Source organism: Maylandia zebra, linkage group LG20 (assembly GCF_041146795.1).
Source record: "Maylandia zebra isolate NMK-2024a linkage group LG20, Mzebra_GT3a, whole genome shotgun sequence".
NCBI classification, from domain to species: domain Eukaryota; kingdom Metazoa; phylum Chordata; class Actinopteri; order Cichliformes; family Cichlidae; genus Maylandia; species Maylandia zebra.
The window spans coordinates 9,458,656-9,485,082 of NC_135186.1; the positions used below are offsets into that span (position 1 = coordinate 9,458,656).

The 26,427-nt window shown below is 37.7% G+C and overlaps 1 protein-coding gene and 2 long non-coding RNA genes across 6 annotated transcripts in view; 1 reads left to right on the forward strand and 2 right to left on the reverse strand.

Annotated features, from left to right (window-relative positions):
• nphp4 (nephronophthisis 4) overlaps positions 1-26,427 on the forward strand; it is a 249,304-nt gene that overhangs the window by 70,384 nt on the left and 152,493 nt on the right. For all 4 annotated transcript variants that reach the window (XM_076878848.1, XM_076878847.1, XM_076878846.1 and 1 more), the window contains exon 8: positions 1,799-1,983. In XM_076878848.1, the coding sequence (XP_076734963.1) occupies positions 1,799-1,983 (185 nt within the window). The remainder of the gene's footprint in view (positions 1-1,798; positions 1,984-26,427) is intronic.
• LOC112434361 (uncharacterized) lies at positions 9,830-10,738 on the reverse strand. Its single transcript, XR_013095074.1, has 3 exons — positions 10,211-10,738; positions 9,991-10,094; positions 9,830-9,888 (listed from the first exon to the last, which is right to left on the reverse strand). It is a non-coding gene; the product is annotated as an uncharacterized LOC112434361 (long non-coding RNA).
• Positions 19,429-20,809, reverse strand: LOC143414456 (uncharacterized). The gene is made up of 2 exons (XR_013095075.1): positions 20,499-20,809; positions 19,429-20,070 (listed from the first exon to the last, which is right to left on the reverse strand). It is a non-coding gene; the product is annotated as an uncharacterized LOC143414456 (long non-coding RNA).

Sequence of the window (26,427 nt, forward strand, 5' to 3'; positions counted from 1 at the left end):
AAAAGCAGAAATAGTATCATTTAGCAGAATAGTAATAACTTACAAAATTACAAATATGAAGGCATATTGAAACACAAATGCACAGAGGGACACACAAACACAGGCTCTAATCCAGTCAACCAGTCTAACTATATTCAATTTAAATCCTACAATGACATGCTGCCAAATAAGGGCAGGGTCCTCTCTCTCCCACTAAACACACACACACACACACACACACACACACACACACACACAGAGGGAGAGAGCTGCCGAATTTAAATCCACCAATCAGAGTGGCTGTTTACGTTTTCCCGCCAAAACAGGTGCATCTTTTTACACACGCAGGACAGAGAGGCACAGGATTATTGCAGCCTATTTCTCATAGTGAGGACTTCCCTCAAACAAATGACCATAATTTCCTAACCGTAGGGGCTAGAGCGGTCATTCTTACACCGTTTTGTTCAGAAGAGATGGGGGAATCTTCCAGTGTTAACAATTTATCATTAAAATATGAATTATTAAAGATATTAGACTTCTAATGCACCATAACTGAGCAGAGCGAAGCAAAAACTGCCTTGACTTGCCCTCAAACAACGCTTTCTAACTCTAAATCTATTTGGAGTATCGATATCATTCTTTCACCGTAAGAGACAGCAGGCTTTGGTGAACAGTCAGAGAAATTTTCAGGTCTCTGTGGAAATCCAACAAAAAGTTATGACGAGAGAAAAAAGTGGTTCATTTCCACAGTTTGAAATCTGAAGAAATCTGAGCGAAGGACAAATTTCCTACCCTCAAACAAGTCCAACTCATTTCAGAACGGTAATAGGTGAGAAAGAAATTCTTGAATTGTGAGCGTCAGGAGTGTCTGAAGATATACCGGGACAAGCCTCATGTCTTAACTTTGCTTCGTTAAGGAGATATGACGATTCGAATATGCCTCTCATTACAGAAATGCAGCGATGATTTTGAACAAGCTCTCCATTCACTTTATATGGAGAGTTTTCTGACATTGTGTTAGTCTGAGGAGATTTGCAAAAATTCTATAAATCCCACAACAATGATAGTGACATTTTCTGAAAGCCAGCAAAAATACCTACGTTTTGATGTATAATTTGTGGAAGTTGAGTGAAAATTGAGCAAGTAGCAGGAAGTTGTTCGGACATGAAGTGAAAATTGCAAAACCTTCAGTGACACACTGGAAGCCAAGAGCATAGCAACCATAACAACGCATGTATTTTGTGAAAAATCACAATTTTGCAACTCAAAACTTTAAGAGGCATAAAAGTAAAACGGTAAAAGATTTGAAAAAGCTGAATCATACATGAATAGCCCAATAATTTGTGAACATTTTAAAGTTTGAATGGTTTTTCTAGGCGAAAGTATGAGGAAGTAGTTAAGTTTCAAAAACAAGCAAAATTTAGCAGAATTGCAGAAGTTTTCCATTCATTTCAATGGGACAAATTAAAGGAAAAAAGCTTAATATTTTAAAAAGTATAATAGCAAAAAATAGCAAAAATCATAGCGCAAATTAGCAGAAATAGCAGAATAGTTTAAAGTTTGAACGGTGAAAATAGCATAAAAATTGTGGAAGTAGTTAAAGGACGAAAAATGAGCAACTTGAAGAATAATAATAATAATAAAGAATAAAGAGAAACAGGAACTCAATAGTGTGGATGCTTAAAGCATCCACACAACTAAGAAACAAAGTCCCTAACACTGTTACAAAGACATAAAATATAATGTAAAAAATAAAATACTAATATTTATTGATTATAAGTGTAATATATGTTTACTTTTTTTCTTCACCGATTCTTAGCTACAACCAGGATCAGATGGTGCAATAAGGACAGTTGTCATTCAGGAAAGGAGGCTTCATGTTGGAGTCCACAATGGCTGGTGCTTCCTTGAGAAGCCACAAGTGGTAGTACTGGAGGCCTTTCCCTCAGGAGTCAGAGGACGAGCAGGCAGCCCTTCCAAACAGAGCGCTCTGAGTAAGGACAGGTGAGCAGGAGGAACTCTTTATGTCTACAGTAAAGCTTTAATTCTACACCATAAAAGAGCAGAGATGAGCAAAAACCTTTCCAGGAGTGATAATGTTTATGGTATTTCCTCAGCCTCTCCAGATGCCTTTCCTTTTGCTGATGGGCAAGTGATTCGAAGTTTATCTTGCCATGTCAGCACAAGCTGTATTTTTGAAAAAGCTTGGCTGGTATGAATATTATTTGTCTGTATTACTGGTTCAAAGATGCCTAGAAAAAGTTCAATATGCAGACTTTCTTCCTTCCTGGTGTTTCATAAGATATGCAGTATATATAATGTATTTGGTGTGTGTTAATGTTATTATACAATACAATACATGCATTATATAATGCATGTATTATATAAATAAAATTACGCTGTATTGAATTGAATGCACTGATTAGCACGGCAACATCACAAGGCCTCGATGCCCAATGGAAGATGACAGTGGTGGCTGATTGCAGGATCTTCTGTAGCAAAGAAAAAACCCTTCAGAACAGCCAGCCAAGAGAAGAATCAACACACATTAAGAGGTCGGTGTGCAAATGAGGACAGATTTATTAGCCCCTCTATTAAAATTTAATTTTTTAAAAAGTGTTTCCAAAGTGCTGTTAAACAGAGCAAGGAATTTTTAACCCAGCCTTTCTAAATAACCTTGTTTGAATTTGGATGCTTAGATTCTTTTACTTTGCACACAGAAATAAAATAGATGGTCTTCCAGATCTTGGTCTTAAACTAATCCCACAGATTTTCTGTGGTATTCAAATCAGGCTTTGTGCAGGCCAGTCAGTAACATTCACTTTGATTTTCTGGGGGTAGTTCTTCACCAGGAGCAACGCATGTTCTGAGTTGTGCAGGAAGAAAAAGTGACTGCCAAACCCAGTTTTGCTGTTGACTGCATGAGGTATCTTCCACCTTGATGAGATCTGAAATTCCAGACTGAAGCATCCCCACAGCATAATACCCCCACCACTGTGTTTCAATGTGGGGGTGGCGTTCTTTGGGTTGTACGCCTCTCACGCATTTCTTGAAACATAAGCAGCACCTCTGTGGCCAAAGTGCTCTAGTTTAGTCTCGTCTCACCAAAGGGTGTACCTCCAGTATGCATAATCGTTCTGAGGTTGGCGTGCTAAAGTCTGGCTTGAAGGTGTCTCTTCTGCAGAAGTTTTTCTTGGTCTACAACCTCACAGTCCATTCCTGTGCAGGGTTCTAGTGATCGTCTTCTTTGAGAGGACAATCTCAACTTGGGAAAGTCATTCACGCATCTCTGCAGTTGTTCTGGGGTCTGTAGAAACATCTCTGACTAGTTTTCTTTCCAGAGTCTTTGAAATCTTTCCCTTTCTATCTGCCAGGCTTGTTCTGAGCTGTGTGGCTCTCTTTGAATTTCTTGATGTTAGTTCTCACTCCAGTTCTTGACACTTTGTGAACATCAGCAATTCTTTTCCTTAAGTCTAAAGTGATTTCTTTAGTTTTTGAAATGATGCTTGTGACGGCTCAAACCCTCACTGAAGTTTTTATACTGTGTTTAAATTGGAATATAACCCTCAGTTTTAACTTGATTTTACAAGTTCCGAGTATTGCATAGTTGGTGGTATGACTCAATAAAAAAGAATACTTTTTCAGGGAGCTAAGAATATTTACCCTGGTAGTTTTTGTTTTTTCTGTAGTGAAAATCCCTATCTGTGTTAAAAAGCATTTGAGAGGTTTTTGACAAAAAATTTAAATTTCAAGGGGGGAATTATCCTTATCTGTATATAATCCAAGAGTTAAATACAGTAAACAGAAGAAAAGAAGGGAAAATAAAGACTGTCCTATCCAGAGCTGTATTTTCTGCTAAGATTCACTCAAATGCATCAGTGTTCACTGCAAGACACTTCGTTTTACAGATGGACAACTCAAAACATCCGAATGGCTGTAATTCCACAGTTGTTAATCCATTACTTTGTGAAATCTTTGCTGAAAGTCAGCACTTCAGCTGCATTTTGATCTTGGTTTTCCAAATGTATTGCAGTGCCAAACTGAGCCACAAATGATGAAAATTATATCCTTTCCAAAAATATCTGTACCGAACTGTAATGTCACACTCCTGCTTGCCTGCTTGCTGGATAAACAAGAACTTTTAACACTGTGAAAAAAAGAAGTGCACATTAAATCAACACAATAGTCATAATGTGGAATGGTCATGTCTCGATGTACATTATGTTTAAAACTTTCTGTGTGGCTTTGTAAAATATTTGCTGACCTTGCCCATAAAAAATTCTCTTTTTCATAAGGGCTCCCATTTGCTAACCCAAGCTTAGACCCATAATTTACACACCGTACCAAAGCATACAAGATTCATACCTCATAAAACAGTCATGAAGTACATTCAAATGTACTACATTCGGTGTTAAAGTGGTTAAGCCAGTGTAAGGTCACTAGCACCTGGTTTAAATCATGAAAATAAAACAGGAGAGAGAGAACTCCCAAGTGAATTTCACCACTACAATACAGATAAATTGCAATCAAAATCATATTATCCAGACAGATGGATTTATTTATGTATCTACAATAGGAGTGTCAAACATAACACCCAGAGACAAAAACTGGCCTGGTAAAGAATCCAAATCAGCTCACTGGACAATTCTGTAGATTTCTGTAAATTAACGAAAACTTTTTGAACTACCAGAACTTTTTCTCCAGTTTTAGTTTTACTGGCCTGTATGTGGCCCACGATGTAAAATGAATCCTTGATCTACAATGCCCAGTCCTTAGAACCGCTATTCACAATTGGTGAAATTGAATAAAAACAAAAAAATAAATTAATAATAAAGATATTTTGTGTTTTTTTTAAACAAATGAATGTAATTAATTAATTAATTAAAAAATATGAATAATTTTTGAGGTAGTTTACAATAGGTACACCAACTATAACAAGACCCCTCAGCAACTTGTTAGCTAAGTACTGTAATTTCATTTGTGTGTAACAAAGATATTGTCTCTGGAGTGAGGAATAGTTTGAGATTTGACTGTTCTGGCAGCTGTGGCAAAAATACTAACAACTGAATCTCAGTCATACAACAAAATAAAAATAATGAAACTGAGTATGGTGACGTATTACTTATTTTGATTTTGTAAAGTTTATGTCGTATGTGGAGTTTTATTTTTATGCTCTAGCTTTGTCCCTTCTGTAAAGGGAGTGAAGAAATATGTTTGTGTCAACAATACTTTCTGGAAACTAGAAAGTGCATTTTCTGAAGAAACTGCAGTGTGAATGCTTGAATCTGAATGTATGCACTGAAATGAATTAATTGCTGAATTTTGAGTTAAAAATATTGAATGAGATTAAAAAAAAACAAAAAAAAAAAACGAATTTAACCTGAAAACAAAGGTGCTGAACTGCTAAAAGCTGAAGGTTACACAGAAGAAGGAGTTGGAAAAAAACTGAAAATGTTTTAAATGTAAATTAGAAAACCCTAAGAAATGAGAAAAGAACATTTAGAGTCAGAAAACATCTGAATGAATATTAAAAGGTCATATTCTTTGAATCACTGAATGACTCAAATGTGATCCCTCCACTTTGATCCACACAGTTTAAAAAGTTTAAATGCCTGAGCTTTGAAAGATACGGTGTTGGAAAGAGAACAATAATGGCGACAATTTGAGGGTAAAATGATGGCTGTAACACTGTGGACACAGCAGCAGTTGAAAGAGAAGTGTTTAAGATGAATCTTGGTACAGTGGCAGGCAGAGCTCGTTAAGCAGGCAGGTGTGAGCCTGGTTGCTATAGTGACCGCACCCAATGGCTCCATACACACGTACACAGACATGCGCCTCACTTTTGCTGCTTAAAATGAACAGAAAAGTCAGGCCGAAACAAATCGTTCCCAAATGAAAAGTAAAAGTCGTATTGACAAAATTCTTTCACCGTGAGCGACAGCAGCTTCTAGTCTACTGAATTCTCAGTTTTCATGCCTGTGGAGTTTATTATATGGACGTGGTGACAGTGGAAAGACACCATGCTCTTCTGATTTTCAAACGAACCTTCTGAGCCATTTTAACATTAGAGTCTATGGAAGAGTTGGAGGGAGGAGGCTGTGCATTGGTGACATTTATGAAAGAACCATAACACCTAGTACAATAGTAAACACATTGGATGAAAGAGGACAGCCATGGCTACGTTTTGAGGGTAAAATCATACCTGTAGAGCAAACGCTGCGGACACAGCAGCAGTTTTAAAAAAGATTTTAAGATTAATTTTTTTGCTCCTCTCACTCTAGCAGTTGAGCTGCCTCACTCTAGCCCCAACATTCCGTCCCATACACACCCATTATAAACTCTGAAACGGGTGAAAAAACATCATGAAACTTAAACTGGAACTGAAGAAAAAGTATAATAGATATTGAAAAGATAAATACAAGTTGAATAGTTGAATGTCTTGTCTTCGTTTTAAAGTTTGAATGGTGGCTCTATGTGAACGTATGTTGAAGTAGTAAGAGTTTAAAAATGAGTAAGTTGAATGAGAATTTGAAGGGTCTCCCCATTGAAATACATGGGAAATTTTTGTTGAATAAAGTTGAATAAAATTAAAAATATAAATGTTAAAAATGAGAAAAATAGAAGCAATGTTGTCCAAAATAATAGGAATCTAACGATGTTTGAATGGTTTTTCTAAGTTGAACGGTTTTGAAGGAGTAGGCTTTCAAAAAACGTACGGAATAGATAATAATAAAATAGAACTAGAAAGTGCATTTTCTGAAGAAACTGCAGTGTGAATGCTTGAATCTGAATGTATGCACTGAAATGAATTAATTACTGAATTTAAGTTAAAAATCTTGAATGAGATAAAAAAAAAACAACCCGAATTTAACCTGAAAACAAAAGTGCTGAACTGCTAAAAGCTGAAGGTTACGCAGAAGAAGTTGGAAAAAAGCTGAAAATGTTTTAATTGTAAATTAGAAAACCCTAAGAAATGAGAAAAGAACATTTAGAGTCAGAAAACATCTGAAAGAATATTAAAAGGTCATGTTCTTTGAATCACTGAATGAAGAAAATGTGATCCCTCCACTTGGACCCACACAGTTTAAAAAGTTTACATCTCTGAGCTTTGAAAGACAAGATGTTGGAAAGAGAACAATAATGGCGACAATTTGAGGGTAAAATGATGGCTGTAACACTGTGGACACAGCAGCAGTTGAAAGAGAAGTGCTTAAGATGAATTTTGGCACAGTGGCAGGCAGAGCTCGTTAAGCAGGCAGGTGTGAGCCTGGTTGCTATAGTGACCGCACCCAATGGCTCCATACACACGTACACAGACATGCGCCTCACTTTTGCTGCTTAAAATGAACAGAAAAGTCAGGCCGAAACAAATCGTTCCCAAATGAAAAGTAAAAGTCGTATTGACAAAATTCTTTCACCGTGAGCGACAGCAGCTTCTAGTCTACTGAATTCTCAGTTTTCATGCCTGTGGAGTTTATTATATGGACGTGGTGACAGTGTAAAGACACCATGCTCTTCTGATTTTCAAACGAACCTTCTGAGCCATTTTAACATTAGAGTCTATGGAAGAGTTGGAGGGAGGAGGCTGTGCATTGGTGACATTTATGAAAGAACCATAACACCTAGTACAATAGTAAACACATTGGATGAAAGAGGACAGCCATGGCTACGTTTTGAGGGTAAAATCATACCTGTAGAGCAAACGCTGCGGACACAGCAGCAGTTTTAAAAAAGATTTTAAGATTAATTTTTTTGCTCCTCTCACTCTAGCAGTTGAGCTCTCTCACTCTAGCCCCAACATTCCGTCCCATACACACCCATTATAAACTCTGAAATGGGTGAAAAAACATCATGAAACTTAAACTGGAACTGAAGAAAAAGTATAATAGATATTGAAAAGATAAATACAAGTTGAATAGTTGAATGTCTTGTCTTCGTTTTAAAGTTTGAATGGTGGCTCTATGTCAACGTATGTGGAAGTAGTAAGAGTTTAAAAATGAGTAAGTTGAATGAGAATTTGAAGGGTCTCCCCATTGAAATACATGGGAAATTTTTGTTGAATAAAGTTGAATAAAATTAAAAATATAAATGTTAAAAATGAGAAAAGTAGAAGCAGTCATGTCCAAAAGAATAGGAATCTAATGGTGTTTGAATGGTTTTTCTAAGTTGAACGGTTTTGAAGGAGTAGGAGTACAAAAAACGTACGGAATAGATAAAATATAATAATAATAAAGATTAGAATAACAATACTGTGAATGCTTTTCAAGCATTCACACTAACTAGAAAGTGCATTTTCTGAAGAAACTGCAGTGTGAATGCTTGAATCTGAATGTATGCACTGAAATGAATTAATTGCTGAATGTTAAGTTAAAAATCTGAATGAGCTGGAAAATACAGAATTTTTAACCTGAAAATAAAAGTGCAGAACTTTTGAAAGCTGATGTTCACACAGAAGAAGTTGGAAAAAGCTAAGCATGTTTAAAATGTAAATAATAAAAAGATGAGTAATGACAAAAGAAAATTTAGAGTCAGAAAACCTCTGAATGAATATTAAAAGTTCATATTCTTCTAATTGAAATGAACTTAAAAGATGAACAAACATTCTGCAGAAAATACAAACTTTAATATACAGCATGATGTTTTTCAGACATATACACATGTGTATATCATGTTTAATAGTATTACATACATCAATTTGTTTTGTATGTCATAGAAAATAACATAAAAATCTTAAGTCATATTTTACAGCTTCTTTCTGAAAAGGACTGGTAGAATAAAGAAAAATAACTAAATTAAATAACTAAATAAAAAATAATGAGCAACATATGAAATACATGAAAATTCAACTTTTAAAACCACAATCCTGAACCTTTAAATTGTGTTGGTTTCTTAGAACATGGCTGAACAGCTGTTTCTATCGGTCTACTTAATCTTCTGATCTGTCTACACATCTTTTTATTACTCATTCTTTTTTATGTTTTAATGTAAACAGAGTCCACACAGTGGTAAAAGAGAACTGTATAGAGATTTGTGAGTAAACTCAAATGAAAGCCTAAGGTGGTGACACAGTTTAACACATGCAAATAATCAAATAAACACATTAGTCCTTTTTGTGAACATGGATAAATAAGTATCAATACAGCATTGTTCAGCCATGCCACTAAATGCTTTTTTACACATTGTTTTAACCTGGGCTCAGACACAAAGTCCCAAATTTAGTTAGTCCCTGACTTTGAGTTGTGGTTATGACTAATTATTATACACAAGGCTTTATCTATCTAAACTCTAAGGACACAAATATGAAAAAACCTATACTTACCAGCTGATACCCCACACTACACACTAGGTGTGCCATGTGACCTGAAACTTTGGTACAAAATCATCATAATCATTCTGTTAACACTGTTTTTTAACACTGTTTGTGTTGCTGTTCAGCAGTTTAAAATGTTTTAGATTGGATTACATGGAATGAATTTGAATTTTCTTGGGGGTTTTTGTATGTGTTTCGTTCTCAGCAGATTTTTTCTTCCATACTGTTGAATTCCAGTTACCACATTTCTGGTCATATGACATCCCAAGTGCCCACTTAAAAAAATCCCTACAGTTAATTCAACATTAAAACAAAATAAAAAAATGTTAAATAAATAAAGGGTTGCTCTGTGATGAAATACTAAATAAGCATACATTGTACAGAGCACTAACAATGAAAACAATCCTTTAGCCTGTTGATCAGAGAGAGGCAGTCATTATGTCCATTTAAAACCTGTAATCACAGAGCACAATGTTTCTGTGAAACTATGAAGTCCCATATGATCCTCATCATGTCCAGTGACTTCAGAGTGGATCCTCTCTGTCATCCGGCCAGTGTTTGATGTGTGGCAAGCAGCACAGAAGCAGGATAGCTGAGGACTTTAAAAGAAGAGCAGAAAACAGGAATATGTAGTTGTAAATGTAAATATCAGTGATACTTGTCTTGTCAAAGGGAATAAAATAATGAAAATGTTAACTTACACACTCATTTAGAGAGGATCTTGACACTGCACAGAGGAGGCACAGTCAGTCTGACAATGATGGTGATCTCCAGGGATGTTTTCCTGCAGCAACATTCCTGCCAACTGGCCATATGATCCAGAGTAGTTGGTTTGTAATGAACAGAAAGGTGTATATGTTAGGTAGTGTGCACTCAGAGCTGGTCCTAAGAAACAAACACATCCTGTAATAAACTGAATACCTGTAGTAGTGCTGCTGCAAATATGAAGCCCTTCTATCATGAGTGGTTTCAAAGAAGGTGTTTTGGAGGCTCGGTCACAGAAACTGTGCAGTCTGTTCAGTCCTGAGTGTCTCAGCTGTGATGGGGATGGATCACAGAGGGAAACACCTGAGTACAGACATTACAATACACTCTAACACTCCTAAGGTCAAGTGAAAACACAATTTAAACACTTTACAAAGAATGAATACATGTTTTCATGGAAATTATGTCATTAACCCTTTTTGTTGTGAGTAAATCTCACCGACTGCTTGTGGGACAAGCTAGAAGGAGGACTTATCACAGAATGTCTCCTGTGCTCCAGATGTGAAGTCTCACGCTCTGATCGTACGGCGATGAAGATGGTGATGATGAAGCCTCTCTGATCTGTGGCATTACAGTTTCTAGCTGCTATGTGCTTCACACTGTTGGATCTTACATGTGAAGCTTGGAGAAGACACAGGAGGACTGTGTCTCTCTTAAAAAAGAAAAAGAAAAAAGGAAACCTAACACCCCCCCCCTCAGCTCCCACCGTAAACCCCCCCCCCCCACTCAACTCCCCAACCTCACACCATCCAATGTCTATACAAATGTAGGGTATCAGCTGGTAACAGAAAGCAAGTGTTACATATGTACTACTTATGTAACACTGCTGAAACATTTCTGGCCAGAAATGTGCAGTTATCAACCCAGACCCACCCTGATGATTGCACTGGCCGAAACATGATAAAAGCTCATAAAAATGTATGTTTCATCGAAAGATTTGTCCAAAAATATAATCGTATACTTTTGAAAAAGTTTAAAGTTTATAACAAACCAAAATAATAACATTTTTGTAAATAGTATTTCAAAATAGAGGCACACATAAAGTGGCTTAACTGTCATTATTGCTGTAATTAGGTTTGTTTGTTTGTTTGTTTGTTTGTTTTTTTAAAAAGCAACCTTTAGTCATTATTGTTCTCTCAGAAACAATGAAGAAGCTGTTGAACATTTATGTGTTGTGTAGGCAATCCTCTGGTCCACCCTCCCTCCCTCCCAGCCACGGTGAGACTGGGGCAGCCTGGCAGGATGTTGAAGCCTGGCTGCAGAGAGGATATGCCTACACTATTCATTTTAAACTGCTATATTTGATTTTTCTGACATTTATAGGTTACTGTTAGTGAATTTTAGATTTTCTGTGATAAATAAAATTGTCATCTTTTACTGATATCATTACTTAATTCATGTAATTGTATTTTATGTAAACAATTCAACCATTATACTGCAATGCAGAGCGTCAACTTTTAAATATCGCTCTACTTTCTTAAGTCATTCAACAATATAGAAATTACTTACTGTATTCAAAGATCTAGATCATGAATCATCACAGGACAATACACAGTATACTGGGTCATGGTAACTATGGTATGTCTTCATGACTCCAAAATGGAGACATCGATCTGGCTGAGAAATGAAAATTAGGTCAAGCAGTGTGTTCTTCTCTGTGGTAGGGGCAGTGATGACCTGTGCGTATCCCCTAGACTCAAACAACTCCATGATTGGTTTGTTTGCACTGGATAAAACATTCTCATTAAAATCACCACAAACTATGATGGGATGACAGTCCATGATCTCCAATGAGTCTAATAGGCTTACCAGGTTTTTCAGGAATGGCCTCAGAGTGTAGTCTGGAGGTCTGTATACAACTGCAATCAGAGCACTGACTGGTGCTTCAACCTTTAAAGCCAGAAATTCAAGGTCAGTTACATTATGGATGTACTGTTTTTCATGCACTTGAATGTCACTTTTCACATAAACAGCAACTCCACCACCACTTCTGTTTGCCATCTGGGGAAAGTTTGTGTAGGACAGGTGTCTGTTGCGTTTGAACAAATTGTAATTTTCCAAGTGGAGACTCTCTGCGACAAAAGAGCCCCGCAGGTGTGTTTCTGTTAGGCACAAAACATCTGCTAGACACAATTCATGGTGACTTTTGATGTCATTAATGTGAGCTGGCAGTCCCTCTGTATTATGATGAACAATGGTGAAAACCTCTGACCTGCTCAGTGTTTGCCTCACGTGTAGAAGAGGCATCATGTCATCAAGGTTGGCTTGTCTCATGTTCTCAAGCGCTGCAGTGATTTCTGGGTTGGTGAATATTTTTTTCTCCTCCATATCAAGAAGATACAGTCCACTGAGAGACGTCACTCTACTGACAGCTACGTAGGCCATGCCGGGCTCAAAAATGCTCTTAAGAGAGACAACAGCTGATGTAGTTGTCATACCCTGTACCTTATGTATTGTACATGCAAAGGCCAGCTTCACTGGGAACTGTCTTCGTACCACTCCTTTCTGCTTCAGATTCTCCTCTGCTCTCTCAATGTACACCATATCGTCTGCTGGTGTGCGGTTATTCTTTCCAGATGTCTCATTATCCATTTTAAGTCCAAGCTTGATGATGTGTTGGTCATTTTCAGAGTAAACTACTCTAAGTAGTATTCCAAAAGCTCCATTAACCAAACCATTTTGTATGTCAATGTTTCTGGTGAGCATGACACGAGCTCCTTCTGCAACTTTCAGTGTGTCTGGTAACTCGTTTTTACCTCCTTTCAATGGTCTGTCTTGAAGTGCCATTCTGCCAGTTCTAGGATCTTTTCTATAATCATCTGCATGGATGTCAATGATATGAGTGTGGAGCAGAGCCAGTGTTGAAGAGTTGTGTGCATCCACTTCTTTATTAGTTGCAAAAATGTGCAATACATCAGTCGGACAATGGGCTGGTTCAGTTATGGCCTGTAACAACAAATTTCTATCTGCTTCGCAAAGCTCATCCAACTTTCCTTTTACACGAATTCTGTTCAGCATCTCAGCAAAGACAACATCATCTTTCTGACGCATAATCTCAGTCAGAGTGATCATCTGAAAATGCTCCCGCCACAGGTCGATCTCAGACGGGTCGTGCACACAGAGAGGTTTAGACTGTCGCACTGGGGGTAGCTGATAGAAGTCTCCGACAGCAATGACTGACATGCCTCCAAAGGGTCTCCGAGTCCCTTTGATCTGTTTGAGTCTTGCATCTACATATGCAAACAGATGTCTTGACACCATAGACACTTCGTCAATGACGATTATTTCAGCATTCAAAAGTTCTGATCTGACTTCATCCAGCTGATTGCCAAGTCCCTGAATGGGAGGTTTTAAGCTTCTAGGCAGCTTGAGAAGAGAATGCAGTGTTGTTCCAGAAATGTTAAAAGCTGCAGTCCCAGTGAAAGCAGTTAACAGGACGGTGGGTTTTGATATGTCAACGTCGTCTGCATATCTGGGCACTTTGCTCAGTATCTTAGATGCTTCTGAGTAGATGCATTTGATTAGATGTGATTTTCCTGTTCCAGCACCACCATTAATATAAAAGAAAAACTGCTCTGGATTTAGAGCACAGACTCTTTTAATGCACCAGTCTCTAACTGCATAAAATATGCAGGCTTGCTTCTTATTCAGATTTTGAAACATCTGACGTAACAATGTGGGATCAATAGCAGGGGGTTCCCTGATGGCTCTGACTTCTGTTGAAGCATCAGCCTGACGGCTGTAGTCGGGCACATCTTCCTGTTCATTTTCATTGTCTCGCTCTCTTTCTTGTTCGACAAGTGGCAACCTTACGAGATCTGATTCAGGTGCCAGATTACACCATTCGTCAGTCACACCTCTGTTCTGCTCATATTCCTCAACAGCGCTCTCGATCTCCTCACTGTTTTTCTCATATTTTTCTCTGTTTCTTTTGACAATGTGTTGCACGTACTCAAGATGGTCAGTACCTGGTAGCTGTACACAGCCAGCACCATAGAAAGCCTGATAGGTTGGCAACGATGGTGTTTTCAGTTCGTGGTCTGAACGATGAGGAAGGTACAGTTTAAGCAGTCTTCCGTAATATTGCTCTGGATGTTTTTCTTGTGAGCAGCGGTGAAATCTGATGATAGCAGGCTTATTGTTTTTGCGCCTTTGCACAAACCCCATCTCATTGAGAAGGGGCAAAACATCTTTACCTTTTTTCTGTTGGCCATAGACAATCCTGCAAGTAGCAGCAAAGTCTGCCATGCACATCTCCTCATACTCTGGTGTTTCAGGTCTGGCTTTGTATTTGTCATTCAAAGATGTCATCCAAACATTGGAAGACTCAGGTGTTGTGTTGTCCAGAACTGACAGGGGACGACTCATTTTCACAGGATTATCATCAGTTGGAATGAATATTACAGCACGTGAGCATTGCTTCATGTGAAGACCACATGCACGAGCAACACACTCCTGTGCACTGATCTCTCGCTTCTTTGAATATGCCTGCATGACGGCTCTCATTTCATCGCACTCATTTACACTGTCCTTATGGGAGTTCTCAATGACAGTTTTCAGGTACTCAGATAGCCCGCCCTCTTTTTTTGATATATATTTCATTAAATAATTTGCAGCACCAAAAGCATCTAAAACAAAGCTTATGTCGATATTACTGTTCCAGGCTTCAAGCAGATGTGGATTATAGCCGTTTATCCAAGAGTCTTTTGGATCACGCTTTAGTATGATCGTACTCCTCATGTTCATTTTATTCAGGTATCTCTCATATTCTGCATGTGTCAACTTGCATCTTTCCAAGAGCTGCTCTAAACTCATGGAAGCAGTTTCAGGTTCATTTAGCAGCTGGTTCAGTGGTCTGAGCTTGTTCTTTGCCGTTTCTACTTCCAGTGCATCATCCTCACTGGGTCTTGTGATCATTGTCTCATTGCAGGGTGGTTTGGGAAAACCAAAACGGCACCCGGAGCTTAAACTCCTAAAGCACGTCTTTGTGTGGTTCTTACTGTGTTTTTGCACTTCTGTTACTTTTTTGTACAGTTCAGGTTGTTTATGTGGATCAGGCAGCTGAGCTGTGATGTATTTGTTTATAAAATCAACAACAGTTTGCTCATCATCCTCCTCAAACACAGGAGCACCTTCTACCCACAGGAGGCAGTGTATGTGTGGGCTTCCTCTGTGCTGAAACTCAACTCTGTAAAAGTAGTCAATGACTTTGCCAAGTGGCTCTGCGGGAGATAAGAGTAAATCTCTGAATAATGCTTCAACTCTCTTGTCAAACATGCGCATTGTTGTGACAGGATTGCTTCTCAGGATGTCACACTTTGCCGACCAGTCGAGTCCTTCAAAATTCACTTGTTCACCTTGCTGCCTTGTTATTGCCTCGATCACTTCAGGCCAGCGCATTTCAGCAGCTGAAAATGTGCAAAAGAACGTGGGAGTTCCCAACTGTCTGATCATGGCAAAAAGATCTCTTGTTGTTTTCTCCCAATAGGCTGGGGTTCCTCTCAGAGGCTGCATGAATCTCACTGCATCTTTATTTCGCACCAGTTTCTCCACCTCATGTTTATCTTGTAACATGCCTGAGGTTATTTTTCTACCATCTCTGGTCAGAGGCTTTGCCTTCCTTAACTGTATTGTCATGCTGGAAGTAGCCAAGTGTATTTCAGTCACAAACTGTGCAAAGAACAAATAGTTTGTGTCTTTGGCAAAACGATCATCAATGCAGAAAAGTCTTGATTTGAAATACCCACTGGGGGATACTTTGATCAGCCTTCTTTCATCAAGTGTGTTTTGGCCTGTAGGAAACTGCACAGGGAAGGCCATGGCCTCCAGTTTAGGTGTTTTGAAAAAACTTATTGGATTGTTTCTCTCTGCAGGAGCAACAGAGTAGATTCCTTCACTGAAACATAATATCTCCTCAGCCACATCAGGGGGCTGCAAACAGGACTCGAGTGAAAAACCACCATTAGTCAGTCCATCCGCTTGCTCTGAATCATCTCTCATCTGTTCATGTGATTGTTCACCATCACAGGGTAACATGTCAATATCCTGTTCATTTTTATTTTGTGCTTCACTCAGTGCATTTTTCTCACAGCTGTCAATTTCCATTAAATCAGCCTCATCATAATCGTCCTCATTCATGTTTTCATCATCCTCCTCCTCCTCATCTTCATCAGGAAGTGTTGGGTCACACAGCTCAGGATCATCTCTGATGCTCACATCCTTATACTGTGGATGAATCTGCTTGAGTTTATGCAGTGCTTGCACAAGTTTAGACCAGCTTACAGTCTGAAACAGCTGATGACCTTTGTAAGACAAGCGTCTCTTCAATTTTATTCTCATCACCTGAGAATTAATTCTCAATCGAGGTAGTGCTTCAACAGTTTCCTGTACCTCTGATGGGACACAGACCACATTTCCTCTAATTGCTCTTTGTCTGCCTTTGGGAAGAGGAATGATCTTGGCAAATGGTATGCACTTGGCTATGAGATGTCTCTCCAGTATGTTGAGATCAGACAATTCAGCTGGAATATCAGCAAGATTCAGTTTATTGGCAACAGCAAGTGCTGGCATGGATCCATTTTTAAGATGATCGTGGCAGGTGTGACAAATCCACTCTCTCTTTCTCTCATCGGGCACATTGCACTGCTCATTTCTGCAGTTTTCATCACAAACATGAACATACTTTCCTGTCAAACATGTTGCAACCACATGTGGGTTTTTGACATAATTTGACCTTCTGCAGGGTCGTACTTGGTTTGGAAATGAAGCCTTGAAACATACAGTACATGGGTATGATGGTCCAACTTTGATTTGTGATTTGAACACAGATATGGCCTCATTGATCACACTGTTGTCACTCTCTTGGGTTTGTCTGTTCACCCATCTGTATTTCCTTTTTATTTTCATTGCACATCTCATGTTGTGCATAATCCTGAATGCAAGATTACTTTGATACCTGTCTCGCATTAGTTTTTTCATTAGTTGTCTGTGTCTTACTCTGAATGCGTTATCACGTGCATAACGCTGAGTCACTCGAGATCTCTGTCTCTCTCTGAATTCAGGGTTTTCTTGATACCTTTTAGTTATATAGTTTTTTTGTTTTTGTCTAAATTCAGCATTGTCACAGTAGCGTCTTTTAATATATTGTTGTTGTTTCTTTCTGAATTCATCGTTCTCACAGTAGCGTCTTTTAATATATTGTTGTTGTTTCTTTCTGAATTCATCGTTCTCACAGTAGCGTCTTTTAATATATTGTTGTTGTTTCTTTCTGAATTCATCGTTCTCACAGTAGCGTCTTTTAATATATTGTTGTTGTTTCTTTCTGAATTCATCGTTCTCACAGTAGCGTCTTTTAATATATTGTTGTTGTTTCTTTCTGAATTCATCGTTCTCACAGTAGCGTCTTTTAATATATTGTTGTTGTTTCTTTCTGAATTCATCGTTCTCACAGTAGCGTCTTTTAATATATTGTTGTTGTTTCTTTCTAACTGTAGCATTCTCAGAAAAACGTTTTTTAACATATTGTTTTTGTTTCTTTCTGAATTCATCATTTTCACAGTAACGTCTTCTAATATATCTCTGTTGTTTCTGTCTCAATTCATCATTCTCACAATAACGTCTTTTCATATACTGTTGTTTTTTCTGTCTGACTTCAGGATTGTTTTTATATGCCTCGCTTGTGCAAGACTTTTTCTTTTCTTTGTACTCTTTGTTTGAAGCATACTTTTGTCGTTCTTTCCTTTTTTGGTTTTCTTTTCTCTGATTTCTGGGTTTCTCTGATGCCATTAATCTTCTTTTCATTTTGTGCCTTTGTTGTTTATTAACTTTTTTCAGTTTTTGTAAAACTATATCAGAAAGATCACAGGAAGCAACATTTGTTATTGCAGCATTTGATTGACATAAAAAAGCATCCCTTGATGGAAGGAAACTTAATTCACTGCATAGTTCTTCAGTTGGTATATTAGGAGGTTCATTCTGATCTTCATATGATGTGAACTGAGTCACGTGAACTTCTTTTTGTTTCACCGGTGGCGTACAAATGGACATTTGACAAAAGATGTTCTCAGTCAGATCAGTCATTGTGTTTCTCCTTGGAGAAGAGGAGTTTGCTTCATCAACAGTTGTATCAGAGTGAGTAGGTGCCACAGCAGTGGCAGCTGTTGGTCTGCAGACTGTGTCTGTGATAGTATCACTCAGGTTGACTGTGCTCATACTGTAGAACTGCACAGGCTTCAGTTCATAGTTACAAGAGGGTGATATCTCCATCATTTCATAAGAATCTTGGATCCTCTTAATCATGTCACTGAGGAGTGTGAATTTCAGCATCACTGCTGTACCACGATTACGTGACTGTAGTAATAGAGGAAGACCACTGGGTGTTCTGGAGTGTGGATCAAAGAAACCATATTTGCCTGATGTGGATCTGAACACTGCGATACACAATCCACTCATAATCAATAAGGCATACTGCACATCTGACAACAGGCAGCTCAGTCCTGCTTCTAAGCTGAGAAAGGTATCTACTGCCTCCTCTGGAGGTTCTTCAAATGTCCCATACCGGGAAGGCTGTGTCATGTCGACATCATACATAGACCAGCGAGCATCAACTTTGTCTGGCAGCTCATCGGTTGCCAAATGAATATTTTTAGGAAATCTTTTCTTGGCCTCTTTGTACATCACATCACCTTTATCCAAGACCAGATTAAGGTCAGCTGTAGTCATGTTTTCATTCTCATGAAGGAATGCAAGAAATGTGAGTGAGTTGCATGTGCACTGCTTGTTTCTGGAGTCTCCATATTTAGGATGTGCCTGGCTGTGAGATGCACAGACAAGTGTAATAGAGGGCTGGTTTTCAAGGTTCACTCTTTCTGCATGAGATGGTCCTGCCACATCACTGTGACAGCCTCTTTTCAAAAAGTCAGCATAACCCACCTGTGGGGCACTTGACACCTCATGTTGTTCATTAACTTTATGCTGCAGTCCACTCTTTACAGCATCAGCATAAGATACCTGTTGTACATGTGCAGGAACATGTTGACCTGCCTGTTTGACACTGTCAGAATTGGTCTTTGTAGACACACTGTCTTCTGCAGAGCTCTGAGGAAAATCAAACTCAGCTTGTTCACATATTGGTACACTGTGAAACTCATGAAACTTCTTCCAGCGTTGTTTTGCAGCTTGTGACTTTTTCTGCTTCCTTGGCATTTTCACACACCTGCAAGTGTTTCTTAGTCTTTAGAAAATATGTTCACAAGATAAGAGTGGCACACACCAGGAGATGTTGTCTTTGTTTTTATATTTCAGTTTTTATTTGTCTTAAACAGTTGTCTTTCGTTTGACAGTTTGTTCTTCAGTTGAGAGAATATTATGCACTCTCTTTATTGGCTTGGCATTTTTCAGCAGCAAGCCAAGAGTGAAAAACAGGTAGAGAGAAAATTTAGAAGAGAGAACAGGCAGAGCAGGAGAGACACGGCTGGGAAATCACAATCAAACCGTGAATTAGTTTTCTTTGTTTGTTCAGTTTGTTCTCAGGTAGAGGCAATATATGCACTCTTTATTGCTTTAATGGCTTGGCGTTTTTCAGCAGCAAGCCAAGAGTGAAAAACAGGTAGAGAGAAAATTTAGAAGAGAGAACAGGCAGAGCAGGAGAGACACGGCTTTAAATCAAACCGCAGATTTTTCTTTGTTTGTTCAGTTTGTTCATAGGTTGAGGCAAAATATGCACTCTTTATTGTTTTATTGGCTTGTGCGTTTTTCAGCAGCAAGCCAAGAGTGAAAAACAGGTAGAGAGAAAATTTAGCAGAGAGAACAGACAGAGCAGGAGAGACACGGCTTTAAATCAAACCGCAAAAGGATTGTTGGTTTGGCAAAATTTCTCACAAACCACAGAGTGAAATACAGATGGAAAGAAGGCAGAGACAATAGGTGGAGCAGGACAGAGGATAGAGGGGTTGGGGGGTTGGGATGTGAGAGAGAAGACTGGAGATCTGGTCCTTGTTCTTCTTCTTCTACACACTCTGAACAAAAAACAAGAAAAAAAAATAATTTTATTAAAATTATATCACATGGTAATTGTATGAACTAAATGTGACTACTGCAAAAGGACAAAACAAATATTCAAGCTAAACTGTTGTCGGCTGCCATGTGCAAAAAGTTGCATAATTGGGCACTTTTTAAAAGAATAAATATTTAATTAAATTCAGCAATAATATTTTTAAATACAAATATGATTGAGTGAATCATTAATTAATCACATGTAGTGTGACTACAAAAATGTACGAAAAAAATATTTTAGCCCAATTGTTAAGCTGCACTTATGTGTATTTATTATAAAATTGTGTTTAAAAGGTCTAGCACAAAGTTTGAACCCATCACTTTACAGCTTATATTAGTCATATTATTTTTTTATTTTGGTCTACTTCTCTTACAGTATGTGCACACCTACCAGGCAAAGCACAGTGTCAGTCAGGTTCCTGAAAGAAACGAGAAATAATACGTTAGTTGTCTGTACAGTGTTATCAGACTAACAGAAATACAAAGCCCACACGACATGATACACTGAACTTCTAGTCAGCAGGGTAATTATAGAGTAATATAGCACACCAACTGATACAGCAGTCATTTTACAATTCAAACTAGTTAACTGAAGTATTGCCACTTATGTAAGGCTACTGTTAGACTGTTACTAGCCTTAGCATTGCTGCTAGCGCTAGCATTCCGGCTAGCATTAGCACTTCAGTTAGTGTTAGCATTGCAGCTAGCGCTAGCGCTAGCACTCTTACTGTTAAAACTGAGCCACAATGGCAATAATAAAGCTAATTTCTTACTTTTGTCTCACTGACCGGCAAGAAATATCACAGGAATATTAGTTTTGTCAGTTAACAACTGCTAAGGCTAGTGTTAGCACTATAGCTAGCGTTAGCATTGTTGCTAGCATTAGCATTGAAGCTAGCATTAGCACTGCTGCTAACAGCAAAACGTAATAAACGTATATAAATGATAGCGAAGGTTATTTTTTTTCTTTCTTTCTTCTTTGAATTGTTTTTAACTCTGTTGGACTTGATATGTGAGTTTAAATGTCAAACATGTATTTTTTCCATCATAAAAATAAAACACTGCAGTACTGAGTGTATTGTACTTACCACAGCAGAGAGCAAAGCGGAATGACGACAGTTGGTCCAGTGATAGGTTAAAAACAGATGAGGCGTTCAGGTGGTGCTTGGAAATTTGACCATCAGTTTGAACAGCAATAATGAGCATATACATGTCTGTGTGTTGGTCTCTGTGTGTGTGACAGACATAGAGAGATAGAGGGAAAAAATACACTATACTAGTGTACAAATTGGTCCTTTTTGCCCAAGTATAAGCGAATGAGTGACATACAGAAAAACAGGGCAACTGGCATTAAATGAGCAAATAAAAAGTATTAAATCTTGAACTGTTTTGTGGGTTTTATTTTAAGACTACTTTGAGTGTATTCGTGGGGAGATAAACTATACAGACTATAAACAGAGACATTAAATGAGATTAGGTTAGTTAAACGTTAGTTAAAAGGTGGGGAAATTAACTACAGACCGATAGATGCTGAGAGCTTTAATTATCCAGTCAGAAAGGATGATTTTGAAGTCATCAACTGACTCCAACTGCCCAGATCTGAAAAACCTTTGTGCCAATCACAATGCTCTACTTAGTTGGCATATACTAATTAATCTGTGGCAAAACCCTGTCAAATCTGTCTTATTGTACTTTTGAAAAAGTTAATCTTACTACAATCTAACATTTTTAGGTTTAACCTTGGCAGAGTGAGAGAGAGCTCGTTAAGCAGGCAGGTGTGAGCCTGCACAGACATGCACCTCACTTTTGCTGCTTAAAATGAACAGAAAAGTCAGGCCGAAACAAATCGTTCCCATATGAAAAGTACAAGTCGTATTGACGAAATTCTTTCACCGTGAGCGACAGCAGCTTCTAGTCTACTGAATTCTCAGTTTTCATGCCTGTGGAGTTTATTATATGGACGTGGTGACAGTGTAAAGACACCATGCTCTTCTGATTTTCAAACGAACCTTCTGAGCCATTTTAACATTAGAGTCTATGGAAGAGTTGGAGGGAGGAGGCTGTGCATTGGTGACATTTATGAAAGAACCATAACACCTAGTACAATAGTAAACACATTGGATGAAAGAGGACAGCCATGGCTACGTTTTGAGGGTAAAATCATACCTGTAGAGCAAACGCTGTGGACACAGCAGCAGTTTTAAAAAAGATTTTAAGATTAATTTTTTTGCTCCTCTCACTCTAGCAGTTGAGCTGTCTCACTCTAGCCCCAACATTCCGTCCCATACACACCCATTATAAACTCTGAAACGGGTGAAAAAACATCATGAAACTTAAACTGGAACTGAAGAAAAAGTATAATAGATATTGAAAAGATAAATACAAGTTGAATAGTTGAATGTCTTGTCTTCGTTTTAAAGTTTGAATGGTGGCTCTATGTCAATGTATGTGGAAGTAGTAAGAGTTTAAAAATGAGTAAGTTGAATGAGGATTTGAAGGGTCTCCCCATTGAAATACATTATAAATTTTTGTTGAATAAAGTTGAATAAAATTAAAAATATAAATGTTAAAAATATGAAAAATAGAAGCAGTGTTGTTCAAAAGAATAGGAATCTAACGGTGTTTGAATGGTTTTTCTAAGTTGAACGGTTTTGAAGTTATAGGATTACAAAAAACGTACGGAATACAGAATAAAATATAATAATAATAATAATAATAATAATAAAGATTAGAAGAACAATACTGTGAATGCTTTTCAAGCATTCACACTAACTAGAAAGTGCATTTTCTGAAGAAACTGCAGTGTGAATGCTTGAATCTGAATGTATGCACTGAAATGAATTAATTGCTGAATTTTGAGTTAAAAATATTAAATGAAATTTTAAAAAAACAAACAAAAAACCCCCGAATTTAACCTGAAAACAAAGGTGCTGAACTGCTAAAAGCTGAAGGTTACACAGAAGAAGGAGTTGGAAAAAAACTGAAAATGTTTTAAATGTAAATTAGAAAACCCTAAGAAATGAGAAAAGAACATTTAGAGTCAGAAAACATCTGAATGAATATCAAAAGGTCATATTCTTTGAATCACTGAATGACTCAAATGTGATCCCTCCACTTTGATCCACACAGTTTAAAAAGTTTAAATGCCTGAGCTTTGAAAGATACGGTGTTGGAAAGAGAACAATAATGGCGACAATTTGAGGGTAAAATGATGGCTGTAACACTGTGGACACAGCAGCAGTTGAAAGAGAAGTGCTAAAGATGAATCTTGGCACAGTGGCAGGCAGAGCTCGTTAAGCAGGCAGGTGTGAGCCTGGTTGCTATAGTGACCGCACCCAATGGCTCCATACACACGTACACAGACATGCGCCTCACTTTTGCTGCTTAAAATGAACAGAAAAGTCAGGCCCAAACAAATTCTTCCCAAATGAAAAGTACATGTCGTATTGACAAAATTCTTTCACCGTGAGCGACAGCCATGTCTAGTCTACCTAATTCTCAGTTTTCATGCCTGTGGAGTTTATTATATGGACGTGGTGACAGTGTAAAGACACCATGCTCTTCTGATTTTCAAACCAACCTTCTGAGCCATTTTAACATTAGAGTCTATGGAAGAGTTGGAGGGAGGAGGCTGTGCATTGGTGACATTTATGAAAGAACCATAACACCTAGTACAATAGTAAACACATTGGATGAAAGAGGACAGCCGTGGCTACGTTTTGAGGGTAAAATCATACCTGTAGAGCAAACGCTGTGGACACAGCAGCAGTTTTAAAAAAGATTTTAAGATTAATTTTTTTGCTCCTCTCACTCTAGCAGTTGAGCTGTCTCACTCTAGCCCCAACATTCCGTCCCATACACACCCATTATAAACTCTGAAACGGGTGAAAAAACATCATGAAACTTAAACTGGAACTGAAGAAAAAGTATAATAGATATTGAAAAGATAAATACAAGTTGAATAGTTGAATGTCTTGTCTTCGTTTTAAAGTTTGAATGGTGGCTCTATGTCAATGTATGTGGAAGTAGTAAGAGTTTAAAAATGAGTAAGTTGAATGAGGATTTGAAGGGTCTCCCCATTGAAATACATTATAAATTTTTGTTGAATAAAGTTGAATAAAATTAAAAATATAAATGTTAAAAATATGAAAAATAGAAGCAGTGTTGTCCAAAAGAATAGGAATCTAACGGTGTTTGAATGGTTTTTCTAAGTTGAACGGTTTTGAAGTTATAGGATTACAAAAAACGTACGGAATAGATAATAATAATAAAATAGAATAATAATAATAAAGATTAGAAGAACAATACTGTGAATGCTTTTCAAGCATTCACACTAACTAGAAAGTGCATTTTCTGAAGAAACTGCAGTGTGAATGCTTGAATCTGAATGTATGCACTGAAATGAATTAATTGCTGAATTTTGAGTTAAAAATATTGAATGAGATAAAAAAAAAAAAAAAAAAAACGAATTTAACCTGAAAACAAAGGTGCTGAACTGCTAAAAGCTGAAGGTTACACAGAAGAAGGAGTTGGAAAAAAACTGAAAATGTTTTAAATGTAAATTAGAAAACCCTAAGAAATGAGAAAAGAACATTTAGAGTCAGAAAACATCTGAATGAATATTAAAAGGTCATATTCTTTGAATCACTGAATGACTCAAATGTGATCCCTCCACTTTGATCCACACAGTTTAAAAAGTTTAAATGCCTGAGCTTTGAAAGATACGGTGTTGGAAAGAGAACAATAATGGCGACAATTTGAGGGTAAAATGATGGCTGTGACACTGTGGACACAGCAGCAGTTGAAAGAGAAGTGCTTAAGATGAATCTTGGTACAGTGGCAGGCAGAGCTCGTTAAGCAGGCAGGTGTGAGCCTGGTTGCTATAGTGACCGCACCCAATGGCTCCATACACACGTACACAGACATGCGCCTCACTTTTGCTGCTTAAAATGAACAGAAAAGTCAGGCCGAAACAAATCGTTCCCAAATGAAAAGTAAAAGTCGTATTGACAAAATTCTTTCACCGTGAGTGACAGCAGCTTCTAGTCTACTGAATTCTCAGTTTTCATGCCTGTGGAGTTTATTATATGGACGTGGTGACAGTGGAAAGACACCATGCTCTTCTGATTTTCAAACGAACCTTCTGAGCCATTTTAACATTAGAGTCTATGGAAGAGTTGGAGGGAGGAGGCTGTGCATTGGTGACATTTATGAAAGAACCGTAACACCTAGGACAATAGTAAACACATTGGATGAAAGAGGACAGCGATGGCTACGTTTTGAGGGTAAAATCATACCTGTAGAGCAAACGCTGCGGACACAGCAGCAGTTTTAAAAAAGATTTTAAGATGAATTTTTTTGCTCCTCTCACTCTAGCAGTTGAGCTGCCTCACTCTAGCCCCAACATTCCGTCCCATACACACCCATTATAAACTCTGAAACGGGTGAAAAAACATCATGAAACTTAAACTGGAACTGAAGAAAAAGTATAATAGATATTGAAAAGATAAATACAAGTTGAATAGTTGAATGTCTTGTCTTCGTTTTAAAGTTTGAATGGTGGCTCTATGTGAACGTATGTTGAAGTAGTAAGAGTTTAAAAATGAGTAAGTTGAATGAGAATTTGAAGGGTCTCCCCATTGAAATACATGGGAAATTTTTGTTGAATAAAGTTGAATAAAATTAAAAATATAAATGTTAAAAATGACAAAAATAGAAGCAATGTTGTCCAAAATAATAGGAATCTAACGATGTTTGAATGGTTTTTCTAAGTTGAACGGTTTTGAAGGAGTAGGCTTTCAAAAAACGTACGGAAAAATAAAATATAACTAGAAAAATTTGCATTTCCTGCGAAAATGCTGTGTGGATGCCTTAACGCTGAAGATATCTGCTGAAAAAAGCTGAAAAAGTTGAAAAAAAAAAAAATGCCTTGCAGGATTAGAACCTGGCCCTCCTGGTCAAAGGGCAGCTATTTAGCTCACTGAGCCAAACACTTTCTCACAAAGAAACGGTGGAGAGATTGACAATTGTGCTAGCAGAATTTGGGCAAAAAAAAGGTGGTGAAAATTCTGCTGAAAAGAATTCAATCAGCAGAATTTCTGCTGAAAAGAGTTTTTTTCTGAAAACAGCAGAAAAAACTGAAAATTTTGCTGAAAAGAGCTGAATGAGCAGAAATCTGCTGAAAAGAGGTTTTTGCTGAAAAAGAGCTGAAAAAGTTTGGATTTGTGCTGAAAAGGGGTTAAAAAAACTGAAAATTTTGCTGAAAAGGGGTGAAAAAGATGAAATTTGTGTTGAAAAGAGTTTAAAAAAAGTTTAACTGT